General features: G+C 42.1%; 1 protein-coding gene across 2 annotated transcripts; it reads right to left on the bottom strand.

The window, feature by feature from the left end:
- Positions 1-274: 274 nt before the first annotated feature.
- grhl3 (grainyhead-like transcription factor 3) lies at positions 275-10,908 on the bottom strand. Of its 2 annotated transcripts, XM_082516400.1 has the most exons (17): positions 10,790-10,906; positions 10,471-10,539; positions 9,585-9,696; positions 7,868-8,036; positions 7,690-7,748; positions 6,590-6,854; positions 6,236-6,475; positions 5,447-5,558; positions 5,239-5,333; positions 4,574-4,732; positions 4,408-4,477; positions 4,178-4,299; positions 3,286-3,311; positions 3,081-3,166; positions 2,890-2,975; positions 2,614-2,678; positions 275-1,292 (listed from the first exon to the last, which is right to left on the bottom strand). In XM_082516400.1, exons 3-17 carry the CDS (start codon positions 9,599-9,601, stop codon positions 1,175-1,177), a joined length of 1,689 nt encoding a protein of 562 aa, XP_082372526.1. In that variant the 5' UTR covers positions 9,602-9,696; positions 10,471-10,539; positions 10,790-10,906; the 3' UTR covers positions 275-1,174. The 2 variants fall into 2 exon arrangements, with proteins under 2 accessions (XP_082372526.1, XP_082372527.1); XM_082516401.1 differs by lacking the exon at positions 10,471-10,539 and having other exon boundaries at positions 10,790-10,908.
- Positions 10,909-15,182: the final 4,274 nt, after the last annotated feature.

The raw sequence follows: 15,182 nt of genomic DNA, 5'->3' as shown, positions 1-15,182 counted from the left end.
ACACACACACACACACACACACACCTATTTAACATTTATGCTTTCAGAATATGAGAGGACCAATCTCAGGCACAGATCAGTTTCATGCTTTTGTTTGATGTGTAGAGAGAGCAATCAGCTCTTTCTGAATTTTCCAATATGCACTTAATCTCCTAGGCTAATTGTAATTATTCACACCTCCTCTACACAAGTGGTATCTTTTGTTTTTCCCACTGCTAATTTATCTCTTTTTTATTTCAGTTAGAGCTGTAAAAACAGAAACAGACCCCAAACCTCTTATGCATTTTCTTTATTTTCATACAAAAGGGCCAATGCTTGACCAATATAACCTGATTGTAAAATTATGAAATAACGCAGGGATACATGCACGCTTTGAAATGATGCATAATGTATAAAGAAACAAACAAGTTTTTACACATGCATATACATGCACACAGTGAAAGTCCTCTGGCTGGGTTGAGGGTGTTTTTGAAGTGTTTCCAGAAAAAAAAAATTTGTGATATCACCATACAGTCAGGAAATGTCCACAATTTAGGGGCTAAATGATGACCAATACTAACTCATGTGTGGTTTTAAGGGTGGAAATGTCTGACTTTAGGTTCTGAATGCAACCCAGTGTTGGGTGATCTCGGTTGTGAAACTAACAGGAACCTAGAGGAGGATACTTTTGGCAGTAAAAAAAAATAGTGACAGCAGACTGAGAGTAAGAAAAAAACGCACCATTGTGTTTTTATAGAAGAAATGATGAGTACATCGCAAGCAGCTAGAATAGTAACCTATAAAAATGCTTAAAAAATGCTGTGCACAAATCATGCACGGAGCTCTTTCAATAAAAATGAAATACATAGCAGTTTATGGAAACTGGTATTCTATATGTACACAGATAGCTCATACAACACTGTCTTCTTAAAACCTATTTACATTAAATACATAAAGGGCCGCTGAGCATTATTGCTCTGACGTTAACACAATCACAAGAACGGGGAAGAAGAATGATATGTACAACATTTTAGGCAGAAGTAAAAAACTGGGGTGCTGCTTTCACTTCAGTTTTCTTCTCGCTTTTTGGAAGTCCACATCCTACATTCTGTCTGCTCAGGCAGTGCTTCAAGAAATTGATCAAACTGGCATCTTTATTTCTTCATCCTTCAGCAGAGTGGGTGGCTGATTCTTCTCATACTTCAACAAGGGTAACCTGGAACTGACCGTTGCCCAACTCGGAAACCTCGATGAGGAATGCTGACTGGTTGGTGTAGTGTTGGATGATGTTGTCATCCATGTTGACAAAGATCCTGTTGGGGAGACAAACAAAAAGACAGGGTTACTCCGGGGACTGTGGAGAAACAAGGTGCAAAACCATTAACCTATTTAGAGAAAATCATATTCGTCTCTAAAACTGCGGTGTTCAAACAGCCTAATAATGTGTTCAGTGTACTCAACCTTTCACCCTGGTGTGACACAAACAGGTTGCTAGGGTTAAAGACAACATGTCTTTTGTTTGGAAGAAGATCTCAAGTGAAAGACATAGAGGCGGTATATCTCCTGCATCAGTAGGAGTTAAAAATCAGGTCACCCTGTTCTTCCGCCTCCTCCTCCTCTGCAGCACTAACACTAGCCTTTAAGGCTGTAATGACTGAACTAACCACTGGCCCGTGCATTCTGCCTGCAGGGACAGGATTGATTGAAGACAAGAGCAATAGACAGGGAGGGAACTGCAGGGAGAATGTAACCCAACCTGTTAGTTTAGCTGCTCCCCCTGCAGTGATTGCTTCCAGCAAGCAGCAGGAAAATTACCCAAAGGTGTTTCAGCTACTGACAGTAAGTCTCAAAAAGAAAAAGCACAGGCTGTCAACAGTTTGTCAGCCACATAGAAATTCTGCTAATTATTCTTTCGCGGCTAGTTGTAAACCCTTCCTATCTAAAATAACAAGCATCCGTATTCATCGTGGAAAAAGCGCAGCTACCTGTATGACCTTTCGCCATTGAGCTGAAAGACGCATGACAATTGTAAACCTGACAGACAGCCTTCAGCTAGCGAGTGGAAACATCCAAAGCCTTTATCATATCAGGAATTTCGTCTTTCAATGCCGCTTTCTGATGTTCCAAAGAGATAATGTTATGAAAACATAATTAAGCACAGCCATTGCCAGTGACTCAACAGCAGGACTTAAAAAAATCTTTTCATCTTCTTTCAGTCATATAGTTTTCCTTTAGAAGAGCTGCAATTAAAACATTCCAGGGCCGAGCCAACTAACCTACCCGCCCGGTTTGTCAACAAGCGCTTCCTTAAGGGAAGATAAGATTAAAACAACAAAATAAGCCCAAAATCAATGCAAATCATGGCGACAGGTGCACTTGGTGAGACTAACTAGTCTATCCATCTGTCTGCAACACAGGAGCCTGTCTGAGATATCACAGGGTGAGAGGTAGGGTATCAGCAACCTCGGAAAGGTTGGAGGGCCAAGACAACCATTCACTTTCACTATGGTTAATTCCTCAAAAAATGTTTGGATTGGAAAAGAAAGCTCCTTAGTGCCACCAATGATCTCTGTTGTTTTTGGTAATTTGTAAAATCACAGTGCAATAGTCATAACAAAAGAACAGGACGCTCACCCTCTCCTGCATTTTTTGTAGATTTTCCCGATGGTTTCTTTTTGCAGGCCGTACTTTTCTGAAATCTGAGGAAAGTAAAGGAACGAGAAGACTGTTAGCATGATCTGATGAAAGAAATATGATATTCACTTTTGGCAAAAAGGTATGGTACAAATGTTCCAGTGAATACAGAAGTAAACAGGTGAAGGTGCTTTTGATCCCCACCTCAGGAAACTCAAGTCAGAGGACTCTGGAATGTGTTTTTGTGTGTCTTTAAAGCAATCATGTGATACTTACAGCTTCTCGCAAGCCCGACAGCGTTGGCGAGTTGAGCATGAGGGCATCAAACACCTCTTCAGAGTTTGTCCTCACGTACAGAAGAACTAATATAAACCAAGAAAAAACATTTTTTAACACCAAAGAGGACACTTTTTTTCAATTTTGATTTAACTTAGATTTTTTTATGAGACTTGCATGTTTCTATCTACCTCTCTGTGCATCTTCTTTGCGAGCTTGTTTGTTGGTTGGGGAGCTCGTCTGCTCTCTGTCTGGATACAGCCTCTTCAGAGAACTCCTGGAAGCGCAAACATTTGCATTAGACAAAAGCGGCCACTTAGCTTCTGTTTGAAAATGCTGACTGTGATGGCTAAATGTTATGTTTTTTTGTGCGTGTGTGTGCGTAACTATGCTTACCTTTCCGCTTCGTCCATGGGAGTGGCCTATAGAGACAGGGAAACCGAGAGGAGACCAGAGATCTGATTAGACGCTTCTCTACTGATAAAGGCATTGCCTAATGTCCCACCTTCCCAGAGCTGTCTATGCTTAACACTTTAAAAGAAAAGGAATGTTATCATCATTTTAGTGCTGCATTTCCCATAACCTCTAACGGAGCAGCGGAAGTGTGGACACTGATGGAGAGACACTGATAGCACCATCCTACGCTTAATCATACTGTTAAATCAAAGATATTTTCTGCTTTAGCTATGCAATACAAAACTGTGATGCGTCACATTGTTAAGCAATTTTGCAACTTCCTGTTCTTTATTTTTCTTTTGTGTTAGCCACTGAAAATCAGGACTAGCTGTATAATGGACCTAACAGCAATGACATCTAACCCATGAACCCTCTTATTATTGATCCGAACATATTGCATGCTCCTCTAGGCTTCCTGGCGTGGGAAAAATGTCCTGTCTGAACAGCACTCTCACCACACTACTAATGCAAGTGTATCTGAGTAGAAGAAACAGAGGATATGAGGGTGTCTTGCCGCATAAAAGGTGTGAGTGCTGTCTCACCAGGTGCGTGCGTGCATGTGTTTCTGTGAAAGCGCTCATAGCTTAATCTCGGTGTCAGCAGCTGTAGCTGCTTGTACTTGTGTCTGGTTTCGACTCCAATTAGCTCATCGGATCTCAGGCCTGTGTTTCACCTCACTTTCTCTGGCACCACTATCCCCCCACCCTCCCACTTTTCCCACCGCATACTTTCCCACAGTTTTTTTTTTCTCCCCTGCCTTGCTCGTGCCTGCCCTATTGCCTGCAAGGATATGGATGGGTGGGGGTAGCACTGTTGTTAAATGAGGACCTACCATGCGCTGTAAGCTGGACAGGTGTGTCTCTGGAATAAAGAGAACTGGCTGGGTGGTGTGGTCATCCAGGGTCTGGAAGAAGGTGCACTCGTTGCCTATGGAGCTACTTACTAAAGATTTAGCTGCAAACAAAGGAGGACAATGAGGGATGTTAGATTGGACTTTCACAGATAGCATATTAAAAAAGGTCCTATAAAGGTTGTGCTGCCATTTCCAGTGCTAACTGTTACCATCATTAGTGTTCTTTCCTCGCCTCTTGGATCTCTTCCTCTCCTCGTCTCTCATCTTCCTCTCTGCACCCTGACGACACACAGTTACACCATTAGATAAGTCATTCTGACTCAATTAACGCATGTTTGCTCGTATAAGAAGATGAATGGAATGGAAGCGAGTTACCTTATCACAGAAAATCTTGACCTGGAGAGCAGCTCTCTGTATCATTTGGCCGTTTCCTGAGCTTAAGTCGTAAGTGTCGATCTGAAGGTTCAGGGGCAGGCCTTTCACTCCTTTCTGAGAGGAGAAATCTGTGCTCAGGGAATTGATCCCAATGTACACCTGGAGGAAAAGAGAAATGATTATTATATGTATACATCACTATGGTGTCGGGCAGCTTTTACTGATGTTTTTCATTTGTTGCTCATGTGTCCCAGTAGGATCATAATGACATGTTTCGTAGACAGATTTCTTTTTTTCTGGCCTTTACACATTCTCCCTGTGATCATATATACTAGAGATAGTTCCCTGCCTTCCTGCTCCGTGCCGTTTGCAGTAGGTTCGCCCCACCCCAGCGCCTTTGGGCCACAGAGAAGCTCGCATAAGCTGTCGTGTCTTTAGCCGGTTGTTGTGACAAGAGCCTTAGGGCCAAACACATTTCTGGGATTCCTCCACTCCCACCACAGCCACTCCTTTTCTCCTTCACCTACCTGTTCTACCTTTCCACTATTTTCCTCTAAAACTTCCACCTGTTCTTTTATTTTCATAGAACTGGCCTTACAGTCAGAGGTGTCTGTGCATTCTTGTGTGATAGTGATGTGGGTGCATCTTTGTGCCGGTCTGTTTACCTTGGCCTCCTCGCTGGGGTTCCACACAAAAGAGAGAGCATTGAAGGCCACTTCTTCAACATTGCTAACATTGCTGAACACTTCCTTGTAGTCCGCTGTTAAAAAACAAAGAGAAACGGTTTTTTAACAGCGGTATGAAAGGCACAACAGAAAGTGGAGTATTTTTTTTGTAACTTTTTTGGTAACTTTCCATGTGCAAAGAACATACCGATGTCAATGACCCTCTGCTTGACAGTTGGCTGGCGTCCGTGCCAGTGATTCCAGAAGCGCAGCTGCATTTCTGGGCTCTTGTCATTCTCAAACACGGCCATCACCACTGTCTGAAGTGGAGAAAGGAAGGTGACAAAAAGAGCAGGAAAATTAGATTCATTTGTCTAGCTGGTACGTATTTCTTTACACCTGCACGCATATCTAAGAATTCTCCTTCATCGCACGTCATCCATCACTCCAAATCCTTCCTTTCTCCCAAATTGTCACCAGTTATTTGTGTTGAGCTAGCATGTGTTTTTGTGTATTCTTATCCTCCGATTCGTTTGACAAAGAAAACGGCTGTAAACCGCACCACACCTTCCTCTCTCCTTGTCCACTCCTTTTTTGCTTTCTGTTCTGCTTGTGTCACATCAGACAAATGTAGCTGAGGTGAGCTGTACTGCGCTCTGGCCTCATTGCCCTGAGGTAGGAATAAATTATAAAGGGCAGGATGCTGTCATTTTAAATGCACCAACCTGGTGTGCAGGGTGTCAGCAGGGTATTAGTCATTAAAGGAACTGTCTCCAAGGGAGGGACAGATATTTGGGAAGGGTTGCCTTGTTGGCACGCAAAGAATTCAGGTGTTATTTGGCTTGATGGAAAAAACAAAATGCCCGAAGGGAAGGATGTAACAATAGTCATCTTTTTTTTTTACATAAGACACACACAGAAAACAAAACAAATCTTGGAGAATAACTTAGAACAAAAGCAGTCCTTGCTTTCCTGATGATGTGTCACGATGGCTCACCTTGACTTTGGTGGCAGTAATGCAGGTGCTGCTTTCCACCCCATGGAGAGTGATGGGGTAGAATTGTCCCTTGTTCAGATACACCATGGGGAGCTCGCTGGGCTTGTGAGAAGAAGCTGCAGGAGCCCCAAGAGAAAACTGGAACTCACTCCTGGATCTCTCAGATGGGGAACTGGTGTAGGAGCGGGAGTAGACTGGGCTGGAATGGTTTTCAGGGAAGGGGTCGCTGTAGGGAAGATTCTGATAGCCACACAGAGATATATGGATTAGTGAAGGAAAAAAAGAAACAGCACAGAGCTTTTAAAACTATATGGGAGACAGGGCTTTAACTTTAAATTATGGTACTAAGTTTACCTCAGTGCTGGGGTCAGGGAAAGCAGTGTTCTCTGGCCACTTTTGCAGCAATTCAAAAAAGTTGCTGAGCTCCTGTTTGTCATAAGTATTTTCCACAACACTGGTCAGCGAGGTGTATGTTTCTGAGGTGGCGGGAACGGAAATCTGCGGGATCTGCTTAGATCCCAAAACATTGCTGGGCTGGATGGGAAGGTTCTCAGAGAGAATCTTCATGGCGATAGCGGACGTGTCCAGTGGAGAAATCTCATTGGTCTGGTGCAGATTCCTGGCAGGATGGGGAAGTTGGGGGGGGGAAGATTAGCTATAACAGAAAATCCACCTTGTTGATGTCATCATGACTCAGGTAACAACACATCAAGGAAACAAACATAGTTGAAGTGACTGGCTATTGTGTGCCCTTAACCGTTACAGAAGCTTAAAGGCTGCCAGAGTAAACGTACAACGGTCAGTAAAAGCACCTCTTGCGTCTCAACACACACACGGCTACTGCAAACTTGTAGAAAGGCCCGGTTTGACTCTGGGCGGGAACTGTTTGTCTCTTAATCCAGTTTTTTCCCCCTCTTCTCTGTGTTTGAGTTTCTCGGATATAAATGTTTGAGGGAACAACACTGAGCCCCAACAATGGCCTTTCTCACATACCTAACAAGGAGTAGGAATATAAAGACCAAAATGAGAAAAAACAGCTACCTGTCCTCCTGTTGTGAAACTCTTTAAGAAAGGCAGAGAGGATGATCAAGGAAGGGTAGATGAATGGAAGAGCTTGAGAGGAAGACAACAATCCCTCTGACTGTGTTTGACTAGAGGATTACCCACTCATCAGTTTACGGCCTCCTAAAGCCCTGCCTTTCTCTTTCTGTATTATTACTCGAATAACTTCAGTTCAGTGACAACTGATTGAGTATCTGAGTCATGCTACCTGTCACAGAAATGACAAAAAAAAAATGGACTGAAATAACTATTTAAAGCTGTGCGGTGAAGAGTGACATGACTATGACTATGAATGACTATAGATACATGGAAACAATGTCAGAGGCATGACTGGTTTGTGAAGCGTGAGTGAAAGTGTGTGTGTGGGAGCAGCTGCAGAAACTCTGTCTTACCTCTCTGGTACTTTGCACACGTTGCCTGTGCGGCTGCAGGCAGCGTTCACTTTTGGGGTCTGGAAAAATAGGAAAAAGGGGGAAATGCGATAAGTGTCAGGAAATTAAAATGAATCTTTAGGTTTACTCAAGATGAACTACTTTGGTTTAACACAACTAGTGCTTATACATTATTTACCTTGCACTGTTCATAAAACATCGAGAGGGCTGTTAGCTCTTCGGGCAATCTGGATTTTGAGGGGTTCGGCTCAGTTATGGAGTTATCCAGATAAGACCAGGAGTCCATGGCGTAGTTTGAGTAATTGTTATAGCTGAAGTTCTCGCTCTGAAAGACCAGTCCCAGAGTCCTACAACAGGCCAGAAAGGGTTTAGATTAGCAGGGTGACTTTCAAATTAAAATATACACTGAAACAACTTTAAATATCAAACTATAACTATTTAGTTTTAAAGTCCTAATTAATACCACTATGTTTCCGATCGCTTAGCCATCAGGATTTGACATTTACCATGGCCCTGGAGCACTGCACATACTTGTCCTGTAGCCTGTAGGGTTTCGATTGCAAAAGCACCGTGCTGAGTAACATCTCTCAGACGTAGCGGTGTCAAAAAGGCTTAAAAAGCCAGGGGCCACCCATAAACATGCACACACACACACGCATAGAGTTTTTTGGTTTCCAGTGTTGTGAAAGAAAGAGAAACTACATTTGTGAGTCCTATATAAACTCTCATATTTGCTCAGATCTTAAAAGAGATGACAAGATTTTCTTGCTCAGTAAACAGAAACCCACAGCTGTCACAGAGGTGAGCTCTGGTTTTTCATTTCACTTGGAAACACACACACACAAAGAGCCTGGGGTTCTGGGGATTGTATTTGTTTGTAGAGACTCACATCGACACTGAATTGTTAACATCAGAACTGTTAGGATAAGCCCCCTTTGGAGTTTGTCTTAAACGGCTAATGAACAAATAGCTGCAGTGTAACCTAGATAAACAGTTAATCAAATGTGATGACATGAGGCAAAGACCACAGGTGTGAACAGCCGCAACAGAACTAACGCTTAGGGAGAAATCCCACGACTTCTCACACGCATTAATGGATGACTGCTGATTAATGCAATTCAGCCCAGTATCTGTAAAGCTAAAAATACATTACATACATATGAGCATGGAAAACTGCGTACCTCAAAATCTTTGGTTGCCAGATTAGAGCCTCAGTTTATACTAGTGTCCTTTCAAATTTTAGCTATGCCACAAATCCTTAAGCAAAGCCGGTACACCTGTTCAGAGGTGCACCTGTCTCACACTCAGCAGCAGCCTCCCAAAACAACAAACACAAGTTATTCTCTGCGTATTTCCCCCAAAACAAGCCGACAGCGCTGGTTTTAACTTTGGTCCATAGGAGGGGGGCGGGGGGGGGGGGGGGGGGGGTGTCTCGTGTCTTGGGTTTCACCATTACGTAATTCAATGCAGCGCATGCTGTCATTACCCCTTGTCTCCAACACCTCAAGAAGAGGTTCTTATTTTCTGCGCTCCTTTTGTGCTCTGTGGCCCCCTAGGTTAGTGACAGCGCAAGTAGAAGCAGACCCACTACAGCAAAAAACGCCAACTTTGTGTGTGCCTATCACAGCTTGTGTGTGTGATAAATTTATCACACACACAAGCTGTGATAGGCACATTTTCTCCTGAAAAACGCTCCCTTTCACATGGGGTACCATTGACAAAGAAGAACGGGGGATTCCAGGCTGGAATCTTAAATAACCCATTCACTGTGTTATACCAAGTCCAAACTAAAAATGTTTTTGTCTTGTGGAAAGACAAAAAAATACCTAATGGAAAAAAAACTTGCAGTTACAATAGCTAAAAAACACCTAAAACAAAACCCTTGAAGAACTTACTCAGTCTCTTTGGTCATGTCTTCAGTCCAAGTCAGCTTGAATAGGCTCCTTTAATCTCCACTCTTCAGTTTTCGTAGGGGATTCTCTTCTTCTTCAGTCTAACAGGGAAGAGCTGTGAAACGCAGATGAGTCAAGTGTTGTGATTCTCTCTGAAGAGGACCCAGATTTATTTCATGCCCGGACAAAGTTTCCTCTCCCCTCTGATTGGCTGAGAGGTGTGGAACAGGTGTGTGATAGGACAGGTGAAGAGGGGAAGGTGTAGATCTCTTCCCAAATTGGAAAGAAACCATGACTGTGAATGTGTAAGCCCGGAGTTCACTTTGCATGACAATCCATGGCAGGAGAGCTTTGAATCTCATTAACATTTTGGATTAAAAAGAAAAGAAAAGGGGAGACTGGTGATCCCAGAGGTGTGAAATGTTTGGTAATGACTCTGAGAAAGGCAGCAGAGGTCAGGAACTCAGCTTTAAGATGTTAATAGTTTTTCAGTATCATTGCTCACTCTCACCCCTTCATTATTATTTCACTGAAAGGTTTTGGTTTCTTTACTTTTTAAAAGCTACATTGCATTTATAAATGCGTTATTGCAGAGAGCAGAAGAATCCTGAGATTTAAAACTTCAAAAGAAATCTTTCATTTGTTCCATTGTTTTTATAATGATCTGAAGTGTTTTGAATTTTCAGAGCAAACTATAGATTTTTCTTTCAAGAATATAATGAAAAAATGAGAATAACAGAATAAATGAGCAAATGATGACCAAGACACATACGGAGAGGAAAAAAACTTTAAATAAACAACAATGAGCCCTGAGATAGGCTCTAGATGTAAGTTTTAGGGCCACAGTTAGGAAAGTGGATGGATGGATGGATTAAAAAAATGCAATCACCTGAATCTGTTGGACTCAGGACTGTCTGGGCAACTTTTTATGCTTTGCATTTGGAGGGAGGATCTACATCTGAAGAAAGAAACATGGAAATGATGAGAAAGAGCTTCTACTTTGGTTAGAATCTCTTTCACAATAACCCTGTGCAAGAGTTTTTTAAGAGTAAGATGCAAACTCCCTAACCAAAGCTCACACATCGTGCTACCAGGAGTCATATAGGCGCTTGTCGCTAAGGGATTTTATCTGTAGCTCAGAATCTGCCGAGCCTTTTACACGAACACACAGAGCGAAAGCTAGAAAAAGCAAGGATGATTATATGTACCTGTTTATCTGTTCATCCACGTGTGAGCCCCTCTTGTGGGACACCTGAGGGAATCTGGCGTGGTAACACACAAGGGTGCGTGCTGTGCAGTCTGCCCACACACTCATGCACACCCTCACTGGATAAGAAACACACGCATACATGCAGAAAGCCCTGAGGCAAATTGGCTCTGAATCAAAAGAGAAAAAGAAAGAAGTCTGTGAGTATGACGCATCTTTTATTACTCCAAAGTAAATATGACCTAAAACGTCAGCCGCATACAAAAAAACCCTGTAATTTAAATGAAAGCCAGTTATAAAGTAATAATAACGCATGAACATGGGGATAAGAAGTTTACAGACATGCCACGGTAACATGGAAGTGGATCTTTTCTCACAAAGCAATTATCAACTCTTCTCGTTGAAGGTGTGAACTATTTCTCCAAGTTTCTCTCTCTCACCCTGTCTTTCTTATGCTCTCTCTGTTTACCCTCCATTAGAGCTGCAAAATTAGCATATCAAAATGCTTGGCTCCTTTATCCTAGCCTTACTCTCACTCTGCCACTCTCACCTCTTCTTTCTGCCTTTTTATCTTATGTGTTTACCTGACATCAATCCTTCTGCCAATGCAGCGCCCTCCCACCCCCACACACACCCCAGTGTTCAGCAAGTCTACTGAGCAATCAATCAATTTCCTGAATATCAGGCGTGATCATCTTTAGGAAAGAAAGTGCATCTTTGTGCAAACTCTATTTGAAAGTAAGGTCTTCTGTTTATTGTTGGACTTCTTGTCAAATGTAGCAGTGCTCCCCAAACCCCCCAAAAGATCTCTTCCAATCTGACAATGCAGGGAATTGGAAGATGGATGGCGGTGTCAAGATGTTCAAAGGCCTGCCTCGAAACTTATCCGTAGAGTAAGAAACCAACAAGCGCCGGGCTGCTTTGCTGTGCTGTGTGACAGCTTGTGTGGATGTGAATGCAAGCATGCAGCCATGCATGCTAGCACACAAACAGACGTCAGCACCAGCTCTACGCACCACTGCTGCTGAGAAGGATCATTCTCAACACCTCTCTCCCACCATAAATCTCTCTTTCTCCTTTCCCAATCTCCTACTTACTCTTCCTTTCACCTCATGTTCCTACTTCTCCTTTCCCTTGTGATCGTTTGACCAGTGAGTCTTATCTGTTTCTGCCACTTAAGGACTTTGTGGCCACGACTAAACCCCTTCACGCAACGATCACGCACATCCACAGTGATAAACCAAAGTGAAGAAGTCATGCAGAGAGAACAAAGTAATGAAAATAGCAGCCCTTTTGTCCTGTGGCTGATCCTTCTCATTAACTCCACACTATACATATCTCCCCATCTCTTTCTCTTTCTGTATCTCTTCATCTGCCCTAATGCCTAGTCTGTCATGTAGGAATGTGTGTCGAGGATTGAGAGATATATGCCTCTGGCGTGATACTGTCTACTGACTTCTTCATACTGGGAAATCTGCCCTTATGCTAAGACTGTGCACCTGTTACTGCAAGGGCCCATCATGTTTTCTGCAACTGCAAGGAGTTCCCATTTCTGCTGCTTCTTTTTAAGCACCAGTTTTCTGCTGTTACCTGCTGTGTTCTCATAAATATTCAATTTCTCAGTATTGCTGAAAAAAAATCCAGTCATACAAAGCATTGTCAGGCACAACTGATTCCATCTTAAGCATTCAACATTATGAGTGAAGGTTTTCAAGGTTTTGTCATTTTTATGTTTAGGATTGTGAAAATGAAGCAGGATTGTGTTTATGGCAGAATAGTAAGAGATTGCGACACAACCTTAAACATTATTACTTTGGAAAAATTAAAGCAGGAAGTCTAACAAATTATTTTATAATGTTGAAGATGCACATGTAATTACTTTTATATGACATTTTGATCTCCTTTGCACTCCACTGTCATTTTCTGAGTGTGTCTGGAGCCTTAAATTGCTAGTATGATTTATTAAAGTGCCTTTAAAACACATCAGCTGCACTGAGAGGATTTTACTGTGAAATATCTTGTGTCGTATACTGTGCATACTAATAAATTATATATTTCCACATTTCTCTTGGCAAAGCAGCTGCACAAACACACATGCATGCAGGATATGGGTTAGACACCTAACCAGCTTTGACAGCAAGGATATTTGGCTCAGCTGACTTTGCTATGTCCACACAATAGAAGTTATAAAGAAATTCAAGCAAAAACAAGGTACTTTATACCACACTATGAACTGATGTGTACAATCACAACCATGCATGCATAGCATGGCCAAAGGAAAATGTAGCTACAGTTATAAAAAGCCAAAATTATCCTCCTCAGATGGCATAGGGTACTAAACTAGAGAGACATTTTCTCATGTGCAGAAGTGGATTAATGAACTCACCACTCACACTGAGACATTTAGGGTCACTGACTGTGAGCGCAGAGTATCATCAACATTTTCCGTTTGCTCGACAATTTTCAACTGAGCTCATGCTTTAAAACTAGCTGATAAATGGCCACTGTAGCTCCTCTTTCATAGAATAAAATAGAATAAACCTTTATTATCCTACAAATGAGAAATTTTGGTGTTACACAGCTCTTATAGCAAGGGAGATATAAACACAAGTAGTCCTATACGCACAAGCAACTCAAATTCGAACATATAAAAATATGCAGAAAATATACAGAGATATATACACAAGTGTGGGTGTGTGTGTTTGAATGATGCGAATGAAATATACAGTGTACAAAGATGTTTCAAATAAGTAGCAGCAATTAAAGAACATATGATATATCGATTAAACAGGTGATGAGTAGGATAACCATGTTAAACTGTGTTATAGTCTGACAGCTGCTGGTAAGAATGACCTGCAGTAGCGCTCCTTCCTACACTGTGGGTGTAAAAGTCTACTGCTGAACGAGCTGCTCAGTGCTCGTACAGTCTCATGCAGGGGGTGGGAGGTGTTGTCCATGATGGATGTTAGCTTAGACAACATCCTCTCCTCCCGAGCCTGCTGATGGACTTCAGCAGACAATCAAGGACAGAGCTTGCCCCCTTGACCAGTTTGTTAAGTTTCCCCCATCCCTCTTTGCCTTTTCACCACTCCAGCAGACCACAGCATAAAAGATAGCCACCATAGAACATCCTTAAAAGAGTCCTGCTCACCCCAAAGGATCTCAGCCGCCGTAGCAGTGAAGACGACTTTGACTCTTTTTGTAAAGTGCATTTGTATTCGTGGACCAATCCAGTTTGTTATTGAGGTGAACACCCAGGTATTTGTACTCCTCCACTATTTCAAACCCTGGATGTTCACTGGTGTAATAGGGAGTGACTTCTTGCTTCTAGGCTTGCTGCAGATGCGCTTAGCTGAATAATGAACATGAGATTAGTTACTGCAATAATCATCAATAATCACTTATGTGGGTATTTAACTTTTTTTTAAATAGCAAATAGCAAAACTGTTCACTTAACAACTCAAAACACACATTAGAAAAAAAGACAAACTGTCAGCATCAACCACCCCTGTGCAGGCAGGTACTCACATTAACTCCAGTGGTACTTTATCTGAGTGCTCCATTTTCTGTTAATTGACTGTTTCACTCCACTAAGCTTGATAGACAACTACTACAATTTATTACTGTGCTCATCTGAAAGCTGTACTCTAGGTTCTAGTCATTTCTTTGAGCCTTGAAAACAAACCAAAAGAAAAACCAAAAGAAAAACCTACTAGATAAGATAAGATAAGATAAAACTTTATTAATCCCTCTGGTGGGTTCCTCTGGGAAATTCGGTTTCCAAAAAGCACAGCACCGACAGAAGTTACAGAGTTACAGAATATTATATTTATATATATACACACACACACACACACACACACACACACACACACACACACACACACACACACACACACACACATATATGAATACAGAGACAAATATAAATAAAATATACAAAGGGGATAAATAGAATAAATAGGAATAAAAATAAAAATACAAGTGAATTGCACATTTCAAGTATTGAGGTCTATTGCACCGTTGACTATTAACAAAAGTATTGCACAAAAGGTATTGCACAGTGAAGTGAAGAGGCACTACAGCTTAGTTGTTCCCCCCTCCTTTGTCCTCCTGTTTCCCCTCCCTCTCCCCTCCAGAGAGGAGTTAAACAGTTTGATGGCATGTGGGACAAAGGAGTTTTTAAGTCTGTTAGTTCTTGTCTTGGGGAGAAGCAACCTGTCACTGAACAGACTCTTCTGGTTGTTAATGGCCGTGTGCAGAGGATGCCCAGCATTGTTCATAATGTCCAGCAGCTTTTTTAGTGTCCTTTTCTCTGCCACTGTCACCAGAGCGTCCAGCTTCATGCCGACCACAGAGCTAGCCTTCCTGATCAGTTTCTCCAGCCTGGATGA

Source organism: Aulonocara stuartgranti (genome assembly GCF_965226115.1).
Source record: "Aulonocara stuartgranti genome assembly, chromosome: 19".
In the NCBI taxonomy this organism is placed as follows: domain Eukaryota; kingdom Metazoa; phylum Chordata; class Actinopteri; order Cichliformes; family Cichlidae; genus Aulonocara; species Aulonocara stuartgranti.
Note: the sequence above shows the minus strand (reverse complement) of the source record. Positions and strands in the feature narration are given on the sequence as shown.

Bases quoted from the DNA above. Each gene is read 5' to 3' on its own strand.
- grhl3 (XM_082516401.1), bottom strand. The intron at 5,559-6,235 runs GTGAGCCATCGT...TCTCCACTTCAG, and splicing joins TTACTGCCACCAAAGTCAAG to ACAGTGGTGATGGCCGTGTT. The intron at 3,167-3,285 runs GTAAGCATAGTT...TTGCGCTTCCAG, and splicing joins CCCATGGACGAAGCGGAAAG to GAGTTCTCTGAAGAGGCTGT.